The 14,968-nt window shown below is 44.6% G+C and overlaps 1 protein-coding gene across 1 annotated transcript; it reads left to right on the forward strand.

Annotated features, from left to right (window-relative positions):
- The first annotated feature begins 6,668 nt into the window (after window positions 1–6,668).
- LOC129815347 (transcription factor SOX-4-like) lies at window positions 6,669–13,425 on the forward strand. Its single transcript, XM_055869076.1, has 2 exons — window positions 6,669–7,015; window positions 7,583–13,425. Exon 2 carries the CDS (start codon window positions 7,631–7,633, stop codon window positions 8,834–8,836), a length of 1,206 nt encoding a protein of 401 aa, XP_055725051.1. The 5' UTR covers window positions 6,669–7,015; window positions 7,583–7,630; the 3' UTR covers window positions 8,837–13,425.
- Window positions 13,426–14,968: the final 1,543 nt, after the last annotated feature.

Genomic DNA, 14,968 nt, shown 5'->3' on the forward strand with positions numbered 1-14,968 from the left:
CCTGCACTTACAGTCTATGACAGTGGTAGTAACAAGTCATCACTAATCGGAAATTGTCTCACCTGGCCTTAGCAATTCACATTCACTCTGCACTTCTCCTCCCCCCCTTCCTTGCAGTGCTAATAGTGCAGCCCCTCCCAAAACGGTAAAACAAAGGTCCCAGGACACAACAGCCTGAGCTGGGCGTATTAGCATTCACTGTGCTAGAGGTTAGAGGGAGTCTCTCAACTCATTAGTGAAGAAGAGGCCCTTTAAGCTGGCAGATGCTGCATACTGTATCAGCAGAAAGGGTAGAGCAGAGTCGAGTCGTTGAGTCGAGCAGAGCCGAGTATAGTAGAGCAGCATCCATCCACAGGCCTCCCTGTTGGCGTGCAGGGCGCAGCTGGGACTCAGTCCAGCCTTGGAGAGAGATCAAAACTGAGGGCAATACAGGGGAGGCAGGTCCCACTGGGCAGGGGGGGTTGGATTATGCTGGCATACCCCTACTGCCAAGATCAAAATGAAGTGGAAGGAATATTAAACCTTGGGCTGGGGGTGCCTGGCAGGCAGACAGTAATTGGTACAGGATTGTGTCCTCCGGCACTCGCAGTGTTCCTCTCCTCCGCTCCTCCTGCAGAGCAGAGCGTCCCACCACTGAGAAGGGGAGGATGGAGAGTATACACATACACACACAGACATGAGCACACACATTGTACAGTACACACACACACACACACACACACACACACACACACACACACACACACACACACACACACACACACACACACACACACACACACACACACACACACACACACACACACACACACACACACACACACACACACACAGGCCATAAACACACTAGGCACCCTCAGTGGCAGAGAAGAGAAAACGTCACAACAACTTCCAACACCAATCGACGTTACAGTGCATGCTCATTCTCCAACGGGTTTTCACTCACACAAATCAATGTGAGTGGTCGTTTGAGAGGTGCTTTACACCTTTAAATATGTATTTTAAATGTAAAAAATAAAGAAACTAATCCTAATCTATCTACCAGTGTGCCCTGTATAATGGGTCTTCTGTATTGTTTTTAATCATCTGCAAGACTACACAGACTCCTCGGGCTAGCCAGCCCCTGATGCTAGCAACTGTGAGTCATGCTAGATTAGAGGTAATTGGCTGCTTTGTTGTCCTTTACCTGGGCGGGCAGATTATAAAGACACGGCTGCGAAAGAAAATGTCCTCATTTCCCCTAGAAGCTAGCTTCCAAGGGGACCTGAACAGTGATGGTAATAATGATGAAGTAGCCTCTAAGGAGGCGAGAGAACATAAACATACGAGTGAGTAAGAGGTATTTCCCAAATGGCACCCTATTCCCTATGTAGTGCACTTCTTTTGACTGGGCGCTTTTGGGCCCATAGGGCTCTGGTCAAAAGTAGTGAACTACATAGGGAATAGGTTATCATTTGAGACACAGACAGAGAGGGCCACGGAAGGTTCTGGACCTTTTCTTCTCAACAAATATGTGAAATATTCTCTATGACAAAATGTTCAAGGTCAACAATTTGACAAAATGCTTTTATGAGTGTTACTTTGTATTTCTCTAGCTAGCAATACCTACAGAGTTACATTCAGAAAAAAACATACAGTGCAACATGTTCCTATAATGACAGAGAGAGCTGTTTATTACGCTTAAGAGGATGATGACATGAGTGAAATCTCCTGAGGGATATGTTTTGTTTTGATGTACTTCTATTGGCCGTCTGAGCCTCACCCAAACCATATGTTCATTGGTCATTGCATGCAAAACAAACCAAAAGTACTAGAGTGGGGAGTTTAGTGTAATAATCTGCCACAAATCCCTAGCTGTCGCTTAGATTAGAGTCCCTAAATGTTGACTATCCATTTATTCCTCCACAGCAAAAGGGACATACTGTAGATCCCCCAAAATCAACAGGCAGCCTTTAATTCTTAAAGCATAATGCTGACATCTAATGTGTCTCTATGAGGGGTTTGATATCCCCCCCAAAAAACCTCTATTGACGAACAGATGCCTTTACTTACATACTTAGACAGCGGGAGATAATATAATAAACCTGTTTTAAATGTTATAATTTCTAATGCTAATGCTGGCAGAATTGTGAGTCTTCTAGAGTCCAAACGTGGAAGGCTTAAGGCACATTGAGAGCATACTGATACTCTTCACTCCAAATCTCATTTCAATACAATCTGCCCTCCAGTGACAATGTCAAAGCCAGGCCCTTGATTTGTTATAAAGGGATAGGTGTCTTAACCCTACATATTTATATTGATGTCACCTCAGTGTCAAACCCCATTTCTTAGCTCATAATTTGAGCCAAATAACTGATCAAGGTGAATCGTGTGTGTGTGTGTGTGTGTGTGTGTGTGTGTGTGTGTGTGTGTGTGTGTGTGTGTGTGTGTGTGTGTGTGTGTGTGTGTGTGTGTGTGTGTGTGTGTGTGTGTGTGTGTGTGTGTGTGTGTGTGTGTGTGTGTGTGTGCGTGCGTGCGTGCGTGCGTGCGTGCGTGCGTGCGCGTGCGTGCGTTCGTATTTGTGCGTGCATATTTGTACGTCCGTGTGTACGTATTTGTGTGTGTGCATGTACGTATTTGTGTGTGCATATGCCAAGGGCTGGAGGCTAGAGAGCTCAAAGTTATGATAACATTGATTATCATCTGTTATGTTTTGTTATCACCATATGTTTTGTTAATAAGTCGATGAATATACAGTATTTCAGGAGATGGAGTTGCCTGTATGGTAGTGAGAGTAAGGGAGACTTACATTGAAATGGAAGGTTTGAGTGGTTCTAACGGGAGAGCTACAGCAGGTGAGCAGTTTGTCTATGTTAATGTGCTGGACTAATGAACAAGAACAGAGTTTGGTGGATGGGGAAAATGTTGACCTTGGGATGGGATGAGCCTGTTGTATAATGTGCTCCAAGCCAGGTCCCCGTTTTAAACCTCAGCTGTCACTCTCACGGGGCCAGAGCTTTCTTTTATTTATTTCATTTTATTGTCTCCACTTACTCTGACCCCTAAGGAATGGCTTGACCCACCCAATCCTCTTCCCTCATATGAGGAGAGCCTGAGAGCACGCAGCAGCTCAGACCAGTTCAGCGTGAGGTAGGGGGAGAAAGAGTAAATGTTATGACCTCGCGCTGCAGGTTCCTGTGTACGATGATGCTCCAGCCCTATAGCCAACAGAACAAGTATTTCTCTGGAGAGACCAGTCGTTATGACATCATTCTGTGCATAATGAAGCTAAACAACAACATTGAAACAAGAATCTGTCATTTGAAATAGTAAAGAGGGCATCCTTGTTGTGAGATCCTCAGCTTCCCCCTAGCAGTCCTCCCAGCCTTTCATATGGAATTGGTTAATTATGTAATTTGTCAATTTTATTGCCCAGAGAGCCCTTTCATAGGCTACAGATGCCATTGCAGTAATAGAATGGATATTGCTAAATTAATATAAACTTAATTGTCATCTCTTACCAATAAAATTTGATTGCAGCCTCCTTTATCAGATGGGCTGCCGGGTGCTGGTGATGATGGGTAGGTGTGATGAAATTTGATTGCAGCCTCCTTTATCAGATGAGCTGCCAGGTGCTGATACGGTGGGTAGGTATGATGAGGAAAGCAGTGAGACGAGGCACTGCATGGGCAGTAAAAGTGTTTGTGACTAGACCAGGATGTGTTAATAAAGGCTGTCCCCTCTAACCTTCCCCCCTAGCCCTTCAGACGCAGCGCAAGGGCTGTTTCTATTCTGAGAAATGGACAGGAGGATGAGGGGTGTAAAATGCAGGGGGGGGGGGGGGGGGGGCTGTCTTAAAGAGGTCAGGGGTCAGAATCTGGGAGATGGGGGGAGTTCACGTTCATTTATCTTGCTACTGTCTGCTCCGTTTGACAGCGGGGCCAAAGGTCAGAGGATGAGAGGAGGGGGGAGGGCTGTAATCTTGAACCTCTCAGTTGTCTGCCTGCGTACATGGTGGAGGTAATCAGCCTCCCTTCTCGCCCCCCTCCTCGTCCAGCCAGAGAGCACCCTTTGACCTTTTCGCAAGGGAAAGCACCATTTCACCCCAAACAGATTGGGCAGAGAATCAGGTCCCTTCACATAAGCAGATCACGACCTGACATTCCTGTGACATTGGGGATGTTACAATATGGTTCACGCCGCCAGGTTTACAAGGGCAGTGCAGGCAACATGCTCATAGCACAGCCGGTGTTTTTCATAATGGAAAGCAGTGGGCAAGCCAAGCCAACCAAACTGTTCACTGAAGCTTCAATTTAAAGAGTGGCTAAGAATAAAACAAAGCCAAAGATAATGTGAAAAAAGGCACAAATTAATGTATTCATAAGACAAAGGTTACATGACACTGTCCGCATGTGTCTTGTGGCGTGGAGAAAGCACACTGATGCATAAATGCACAGTGTCTGTGTGTTCATTAAACCACTCATTAAATAAATGTATCATACATTTGCACCGCTGAGGGAGCAATGCCAATAACAAATAAATGCACAGCTGAGAGTGAACAGCACCTTAAAAGTACATTCACTACGGCAAACGTTGCGAGGGAAAAGGACACATTTCATTCCATTTTTATGAATTCCATAGAAGGGTTCTTAACTGGAGAGCAAGCCTGGGTTGGAGACAGGAGACATTAGATTACACAGGTTAGGAAGTCATATATTTTTCAAAAGATAAAATTCTATGAATAGTCATACATTTATGATTAACATGCAGTGGTGTACTTGTATTTACTTGTATAAATGATGTTTCATGAAGGTTGGTGGGTATCAAAATGCTCACTTCATGAGAGCAATAACCATGTGTGATATGATGAGACATTATATTTTTTTCATCAAACTATGTGATATAAAACAGCAGAAGACCAAAGATTACCAGGCCATTATATTTGGTCTAAGAGGGGAGGGGGGTGTAGATCCACTCTAGTCTGAAATGACAGCAGAGGATCTCTATCTGTGCAGTTCTCTAGCAGCCACTAATCCCTGAAAAATTATCTATCTGTGGGTAGAATGGTGAGGGGGGGGGGGGGGGGGGGAACACACACCTCTGATGCACCCCAGCCCTCAGGACCCCTCCTTTCCCAGGCCTTATCTGGCAGACAGCTCCACCAGGCCTGCCCCGTGTGGGGGGTGCGAGGGCGGACTGAAGGAGGAAATAGAAAGAGAGGGGGTCAAATCCTCTAGCCTAAACCACAGCAATAATCGGCAAACATGCCTGCTCAGGGATTTAGGCAGGGCCTGAAGTAGGTCGCCCACTGAAGGGTTGTTGTCATTTTGTGTGCGGCCGTGCCAGAGCTAACATCAGTTGTATTTGTCAAAGTGAACATGTCTGACAACCAGACACTGCGCTGGCCCGGAGACTAATGCAATGTGCTTGAGGAAGCAGATAATGAACAACCAATAATGAACAAGCAACAGAGCGAGAGATAGAGCACACTACCATGTGTTCATTGCATTTTGCCACTTGATAAGAAGTATACTTAAGATTATTATCACTTAAAGTGCTATTTTAACACTTTTTTGCAACACTTTTTTTGATGAGAGAGTGGTTTGTATTAAAGCCCCAAAATATTGAAACTTCCAAGAAAGTGCAAGGTTGCAGTTCTGTTGTTAGACTCTCCTAACTGGCATTGATTATGCCAAGAATATGTATTACACCAGACAGTATGTATTATCTTCATAATGGAAGTCTCCTACTAAATACAGTTTGGGGATTTCTCAATTGGTGTATTAATGTGCTAGCTCTGTCCGGCAGAATAACCAGACACACTCCTCACAGAGCTTTAATGGTTTTGTCCACTCACATAATTGTCGTTCATTTTAATGGACCGTTTTCCAGGCTAGCAATAATGACAGAGCTGATGTCACACCAGGACATTGTGCACATTTTTTCATTCACCTCAAACTTGACATTCAAATCCATACATGCTGCATCACATTTTCTCTCGTATCCCCTCTAGGTTCCCTATGAATCAAAATGCAACAGTATCTGCGACTAAGGTTTGGTCTGTCCTTAATAATCAATTGCATATTAATTAATCAGCTTATCTATTTATGATATTATTTATTTATTGTATTTTGCAGACACTGCCGTCACTGTACATTTTGATAGAGGACCATACTGTACTGCAAACACATAGCATGACTTCAACTGTTTCCCCTTTGACCTTCTCCCTTCATATCCTTTTAATGCTGATAGTGTGTAGACGGATTTCAACATTTACACTTTAACCCACAAAGTGTACTGGTCAACAGATTCATAACATTGAGCACTCCATTATTTAACTGTCAGACAGACAACATCTTGCAGGAGACAGTTCAGTGCAAGGTCTCCTTCTTTAAAACTGCACTTAACATTTAAGCAATTAACATTTCAACCACCTCGCTCAGTTTCCCTGTTCTGTCACTGTGCATGTGACTCACTGTATGGATACTTTCTGCTCTACCACGCACACACACACACACACACACACACACACACACACACACACACACACACACACACACACACACACACACACACACACACACACACACACACACACACACACACACACACACACACAGCGAGCGCGGACTGGTGGGTGGAGGGGGAGGAGTTTGTGTGAGAGGAGGTTGAGCTGTCTACTAGAGGTTTATAGAGTAGCAGACAGGGGGGCTGTCCTACAAAGAGGGAATAGAAGAGACTCTGACAATGAACAAAAGCAGACAGTAAGAGAGAGAGACAGAAAGAGAAAGACAGAGAGAGATTGAAAGAAAGTGTGCATGCAGCCAGCCTGGGACAGCTTGGCACTATAGAGAGACAGACGTTGGACTCTAGCACTCATTTCCTCTCTGCTCCACTGCAAGCCCAACTCCTTCAGCTCACCACTGCATCAGGAGAGTCAGCCCATGTGGAGAGGGAACCGGTTTCTTTTTTTCAGACACTCAGCATCTAGGTCTTGAGGCAAGGAGAACTGAAGCAGAATCCTGCAGAATTGCTGGTGAGTGTTTTAGTGTTTGTCCTAGTGGTCACATTTACAGCCAGTGATGTGAGTGTGTTAGTCATTAAATTGTACTGAGTTATGTTGTGAGTAATGTTAGATACATTATGTTTGAATTTTTTTAGATCTGGGCTGGATTTGTACATAATTTCTTAGTTTGCACCTCTAAAAGCAGATGGGATATCTGCTTCTTTTTCACTGAGTATTAGCTATATAAGGAAACATACTGTATTGTACAGACATGGGATCTTCATTTGATCACCCTGTTGCAGGATAACTTTGGTGTATTTTTCCTTCACGAAAAATGAATCAACACCTACAAAAATGTTCATTAATTATAATCCATATACTAATTCACATTCGCTGTTGCTGCAGGATTATTTTTGCACTGATTATTTTTGTATTTTCTGCAGGATTATGATCTGTACTGGTTATATGTAACAACTGAAAATGAATGGGGATAACATCAGTATAGATTTATGTGATATTTACAGTCCTGCTGTCAGCTGAGTGATGATACTCTTTATGGTGGTATTTATGGCTTGTCTTTTTCCTTTGGGGGGACAGGAGGAGGAAACATTGCAGTAACAACTTAGAGTGTCTGTGTGATTATGGATGACTCCAGACGTTATTTTGAGTAGAGCGTCTTCCTCCATCATGGTACAGCAAAGGGGACACAAATACCCAGCAGTTATGGACAGTGATATGAGCCAAGAGGTTTTCTTGGGACTGGGTGCAGATGACAGGGAGGAGGTTTTTGGACTGTTGCCCTCCAACAAAGACCCCAACTGGTGCAAGACTCCCACGGGTCACATCAAGAGGCCCATGAATGCATTCATGGTCTGGTCGCAGATCGAGAGACGGAAGATCATGGAACAGTGGCCAGACATGCACAATGCAGAGATCTCCAAACGCCTAGGCAAGCGCTGGAAACTCCTCCCCGACTATGAGAAGATCCCCTTCATCAAGGAAGCAGAGAGGCTCCGGCTAAAGCACATGGCCGACTACCCCGACTACAAGTACCGGCCCCGGAAGAAGAGCAAGAGCTCCATGCCCGTGCGGGTTGGGGACAAGGTCCCCTTGAAGACAGGCAAGTCCCACCCGGGTGGTCGCGCATCCGCTTCCGCCACCTCCACCGCCACCAGCAGAGGGCTCAAGGGACGAACGCCTTCCTCCAAACACAGAGCCAGCTTCGACAGCAATAAGTTCAAAGGTTATGATGAGGGCATCAGCGATGATGACACAGTGGATGTAGAGTTGGCCAGTCCGATGACGAGCCAGCCAGGAGGGCAGAGGCCAGCCGTGGGTGTCTTCCACCACCAGCAGGCTGCCATGACCCCCGGCGAGCAGCAGACTCAGCTTGCAACCCAGCTCAGAGTCAAAGTGTCGACCACCACCTCCCACCAGCCCACCTCCAAGCTGCCTGTGGGCCTCTCCTCTGGGTCTCCAGTACCCCACAGCCTCCCAGAGTCATCCCCCAGGGTGTCCTCTTCCTCTGAGCCTCTGGCTCCCCTCTCCTCCACTGGCCGCTCCTCCACCGGCCGCTCCTCCACCCCCACCTCCACCAGCTCCTCCTCCTTCGTGTCGTCGGCCTCCTCCGACGAGGAGCTGGACGAGGAGATTTTGCATATTATCTCCAACGCCAACTTCGACACCATGCCTATGGACTGCTCCACTCTGGACAAAGAATTTGACGCTACATTTCACACCAACTCAGGATCCCACTTCGATTTCCCTGATTACTGCACCCCGGAAGTGAATGAGATGATATCCGGGGACTTGCTGGTGCCCAGTATCTCTGACCTGGTGTTCACCTACTGAGGCCCAGCATGCCTCTACAGGATTCTGGCTTACTTAGAGAATATATACTATTCATAAAAGCCTGTGGTTTTTTGGTTATATTATAAATTGGACACTTTATTTTGTATTTTCTCAATCAAGTCCGTAAGTGCTAATTCTTCACTTTTCCCAGTATGCCACATCCTGAGGGTCTGGTGTACAAACAGTGAAAGGTTGCTTACGTCAAGCCTTTTATCAGAGTTCAAATATTCAGGCACAGAACAGGAGAGCAGCTACAAACAGACAAGCAGACACTGAACAGATATGTTCTTAGTAGAGGGATAATAGCGCTTTCAACAGTAAACTTATTCAGTATTTTGTCTTCAGTATTAACAGGAGCATGTACAGTAGCATTTCCATGTCTTTCATATGCATTTGTTGTATATGAAGCAGCATAACAACCATGTTCTGACATAATCTACCAAACTCAAGGCAGCAACTGCAGATTGAAATAAAAAAAATGTATGTTATCAACAAATCATCTGTAAATATCAAAGGGCAAAAAGGGAGATCATGTGAGGAATAGTGCTTATGTTGCAGCTAATAGTCCTTATGTTGCAGCTAATAGTCCTTATGTTGCAGCTAATAGTCCTTATGTTGCAGCTAATAGACCTTATGTTGCAGCTAATAGTCCTTATGTTGCAGGTAATAGGAATCTGCAGCACTTGTCATCAGGCTTTTACAGTAGCATCAGTTAAAGCATAGGCTCTCTCCAGGAGAGAAATCCGCTGCATACTCTGTAATTAGGTAACAGCACTTTCATCGCCTTGCTAATAGTGCAGACTCCAAGACATGGAGTTCATGTAAACACAAGCCTTGTGTGTGTGCCTGATTCATTCCAGACAGTTGAGTGTGACTGTAACGATGGTAGGTGGTTAGAGAGTTTAGCTAAGTAGTGGAGGGGGAAGAGGAGGAGTGGATGGAGGAGTGAAAGAGGGGTTGGGGGGTCTATGATGGGGGTCAGGAGAGGCTTTTCATTCAGGGAGCTGTGCATCTGTCCTTGCAGGCAGCAGCCTTTGTGCCGGAGTTCAGAGTGTGAGTGTGAGTGTGTGTGCGTAAGTGTGTGTGTGTGTGTGTGTGTGTGCGTGCGTGTGTGCGTGCGTGCGTGTTTGAGCTCAACTGAGTGAGCGTCTGCCAGCCGGGGGAGTGTAGGGGGGGTAGTGCATTCAGGGGGAGATGAGGATCATGGCCATCCACACAGCCACCAGCGCGGTAGAATTCATGTCATGTCTGCAGTCTGGCTGCAGCTGCCTGATCAGGGCCGATTCAGTGGTGAATGGAGGCAAAATCTGTGACTGCCAGCTGTCCCTCCATTGACTCTCTCAGGGATCGTTTTGTCTAGAGGTCCTACTGCCTCCCGTGGCTCATTCATCTGCCCTGATCTGGGGATGAGATGCACGCCACCTCTCCTCTCCTCCTATCAGCCCCTATCTTCTCTCTCTCTAATAGCCGCAAGGGGACGAGGTGACACAGCGAGAGAAGGAGCCAGAACCCCTCCCCCTCTCTCCACCACAACATGTGACCTTTCTTCTTTTCATCCCTCTATCCTCATTAATTACATCGCCTGGCTTTGGCACCGTGGCGAAAAGGACCTGTGTTATTTACTTACTCTCCACAAGCAGCTGGCGAAGAGCCAGCCAGAAAGCAGCACCAAACCCCTTCCTGCAGTTCATACCTTAGATAAACTGATGTGAATCCCTCGTCAGACAGATCTTGTTGGAGCCAGTCAGCATCCTCTAACAGAGGCCCCCCCATGCGGTGCAGAGGGCCTCTGGAGCAGGCCATGGAGAGGCAGGGGACAGGGGATACATAATGGGACCATGGCGGATACGCTGGGAGTTTGTTTTCAGACCAACATGCACCATTTGGAGTAGCGTGATAATGACTGTGTGGTACAGGGACCATGACGAGAACCGTACTGGATTTTTTGTTGTGTTCCTCCTCAGTCCCTCCCCCCAGGAAACACCTGAAGGAACCAATGTGTGTCTATGTGTGGCAGGGTTTTAGTTCCTTGTGATGATGTCTGGAGAGAACTGCACCATAAACTTTACAGTACAATGTCTTCATTAGCAAAAAAAATGAATAAACCAGGTAACTTGTTTCTGAACTGGAAGGGGGCTTCCCTCTTAGATATCAATGGTAGGAGAAGACATATGAAGAGAGGTGGTTCTACTACAACCCGAGGCCTTTAAGAGTCCATACAGCAACACTGTTTTCTTTCTTCTGTTACACATAAGTAGAAGTTCCTCAACACTATTGGAAGGACACCGTGTGAGAAGAAAATAATCCAGCAACAACATCCAACCTCCATCTAAAAGTGAACTGCAATCAAGGTTTTAGACATACTGCATGTGTCCTAGTGTTAAAAAGTGATTGCCAGTATTTTGTACTTTTAATAGGCACCTTTTATTGGTTAGCATAGACAAAGTATGGCAGAGTTCACCATTCCTGACGAAACAGGTGAAATTATAAATGCAGATTCAGCAAAAATGTATTGGCTCACAAATTGAATGGGTATTTCAGCTCTTGATCATGCACATGATCTGTCTGGCTATAATATTAGCAGTCAACAAACCTAAAGTACCGTGCAGTGTAAACAGACACACCCTATGGTAATGGAACCAATACTGAATTCAACACCAGCAGTAAAAATTAGACTCAGGACTAAACTAACAGCTTACTGTGGAACAACTCCTATTTCTAATGTGCTGTGTATGTCTGTGTATTAGATCATGCATCAACCCAAAAAATTGGTAGCTGCAAGAAAATGTGATACTGCTAAGTAATACATTTTCAGATTCAATCTTTGAAAGTACCATGTGTTTCAATCATTCAGGTGCATTAAAGTATAAATAAAATATTTCTTTAATTACATTAAACAAACAAAACATTCTTAAGCGAAATGTGCAAAGGGAACACCCTTGATCTAAACTAACCAGCATTTTTTATTAGAATGATTCTAGGCTCATTTTCTTTCTTTCTTTCATATTTTAGAAAGAGAGCTAGAAAACGGGCTAGACAACTCACAGATGGGCTTCAGCAAATTAGTGTCAGAGTGATAAATGAAAAAAAGATGGAGAGAAATTAAGCTGGATAAAAATACCCATCTGGTGGCACCTCCTACTCTGGGCCAGCATTTGATGAATAGCATTCCCTGAGATGGAAATACAAGGACAAAGCAAATTTCATATAGCTGTTGGCCCCCGTCTCCTACTGCCTCCCACATCACAAGTGTGGCACAGGAGCCCCTGCCATACTGAGCATGTCTGTCTGCATGTCTGTCTCCAGCTACAGCGTCACGCATGTGGCTGCCACCACGGCGACAAGGGGCCCCTCAGCAGGCCCAGTCCAGGGCTATAGGGGTCAACAGGGGACACTCTCAGCCTCAGGGTCCTAGTAGGACTTAACTTACCATTCCTTTAAACCACACCGACCTGACAACACAAAAGCAGCACTGGGAGACCCGGCCTGCTGCACACAGAAGTAGCCAAAATATGACCATGATGCCTCACATTTTAGTACACATTGTTTACAAGGTTTTATGGTATTATAGACTGAGCTGAATACAGAACGTTTCCTCTGTTTTTCATCTTCGCAGCAAGGGTTGTTTTGATATATTTACAATGTCAAATATGATTTGTAATCTATTCACCAGCACGTTTCTGGTCTTAGTTATGGCAAATTGTAACAAAACATATTTCTGTGATATGAAAACAACTGAATCTTATTTATCTGAAAATATGCTTGTGTTGAACTTTGATTTCTCAACGTTATTGTAGAACAGGGGATAATGGGGGTGTTTAAATATATTTTCATGTGCTACAAATGCATTGGATCCAGCCTACACTCCAGAGTGTACTAGTCAGAACTGTCTAATCAAATATATTAGGCTCACCCCTATTAGGCTCACCCCCATCATATATACTGTATATTGACATACATTTTATGATCTGCGTTGATGAATGTAATTGGTCGATAAGTATTACCAAAATTCTGACATTGCATTGATAATAGGTATGCATGTACAAATAGTAAACGTCTCTGAAATTGGAGTAACTGCACTTCATATAGCCTCCCATGCAACACCTTATAATTAAAAAATTGGGGGAGAATGATGGTGAAAGTCATTTAGAAATATGCATCACTATGCTAACAGAACATATTGCTAATATTGTCCTATTGGAAACCCCCTCTGCTGTGTAGACTGTTTCATTCCTGCACTATTTTTTATGGATTGGTGCCCAACAAACATTATGTATTTATATCAATCAGTCAATTGCAAAATTGCAATTCGATAAAGCTCATTTATTCCGTGTGTAAAATGGTTAAACAACTTACCATCTCGTTCATCTTAGTATCACGTTTTACCAATAATTAGCATTGCTTTATCATGTTTATGTATGCTTTTTGTAGTGTGGTACATTCAGCTGTTCTGACAGCGAGTATGTGGATAGAAATAAAAGCACTTTGTTGTAAATATGTACGTAGATCTGAGAGATGTCATTCTCATTTTGGATAGAGTTATCAGTGTAGTGACTCTGACTCATTACTGAATAAACTGTTACAGTCAACGTTGGATGTCTGTCTCAAACTCTCTGTTTCTGTCTGGGTAGAGTGGAATTTTCTGTATCAATCTGGAGATGTAATATTCTCAACTGCCTTCTGGGGTTTTAACAGTTGGCTTCCACTGTGACAACGTTATGTGTCGGTTGTTTCACTGTGTCTGTCAGGATGCAGATGTTCTTGTGGTCAAACCTAAGGAACCTGAACATGCGCACTTATGATGTCATTCACTGTACATGTACACAAGATATATTTGAGGCACACACTGAAACCACTGTCACACACTGACTGAAAACCCACCACAACACATTCTCACAATAATTTTTTAACACTTAAAGTGTAGTGACTGTTATTTCAGCACAGTGAAGAAAAGACTTACACACGTGACAGTGTGGTGAATCAAGCAGACATGCAGTGTGCATCAAGCAGACATGCAGTGTGCTCTTCACAGTTATGCCAGCTCCAGATTCAAATATGGGTTAAACAAATGGTATCAACGGCTGCTGAAATAGGGTCCAGACTGAATATTCAGCCCATTTCAGGGGTGAGTGACACGTTGTGTATTGAGAGAGAGAGAGAGAGAGAGAGAGAGAGAGAGAGAGAGAGAGAGAGAGAGAGAGAGAGAGAGAGAGAGAGAGAGAGAGAGAGAGAGAGAGAGAGAGAGAGAGAGAGAGAGAGAGAGAGAGAGAGAGAGTATATTGTCGGAGCGCGCAAGCAGCGTGCAGCAGAGTAGACGTGATTGGTTGGGTGGAGGTTTGATGTGTGTCACGCTCTTGATTCCCTGATTCTAAAAGCTGATTTTGTGAGAGACACCTGAGAGGATTACTCAAAGGATTATGGGTAGCAGCAGCTCTCACATTAGATTAGATGCACCTCACACTCTCTCACGTTAGATTGGATGCATGTCACTCACTACCACCCCCTCCCTCCTCTCCACAACATATACTAGTTTACCCAGGAGTCACACCATAATGTCTGACAAATAGCACTCTCCTAATGCCCTAAACACACAAATGCACAGGGATAACTGTATCTGATAACTAACTCCCAGTGCTAGGTGCCACATAGCTCTACACATGTTGTGAGTGACCTGACTCACCAAAGGTGTCAACAGGCATCCATTTTGTTTCACTACCTGGACCCTTTAACCTTCTTACAGCAGCCCACAGTGATAGCTGCCCTCAAAAGTGTGTCTGCCTGGTGAAAACAGCCTCATCTGTAGAACAGCTTATTGAGTTTCACAGGGAGCTTAGGTAGACACATAGCTGTTTTACTGGCTGAATCATTGAAAGCTTACATTTCACTAGGACCAACTACCAATGGCTCCGGCAAAATTAGCCAATAAAGGAGTATTTCTCCACCACTTTTCTCCCTGGTCAGAGAAAATGAAGTGTACTGTTCTGTCCCTCCTGATGTATCTATTCTCCCCAGGAAAACATAGCCCTGATAGGAAAAGATTTAGGTCCTTGTAAACTGCTGCATCAGTCCACTCAGGCCCATACCAGGATTAATTAGGCCTAATTGCTGTTCTTCCAATTACGCAGTGATGAG

The sequence above is a fragment of the Salvelinus fontinalis genome, chromosome 18 (genome assembly GCF_029448725.1).
Source record: "Salvelinus fontinalis isolate EN_2023a chromosome 18, ASM2944872v1, whole genome shotgun sequence".
Classification (NCBI taxonomy): domain Eukaryota; kingdom Metazoa; phylum Chordata; class Actinopteri; order Salmoniformes; family Salmonidae; genus Salvelinus; species Salvelinus fontinalis.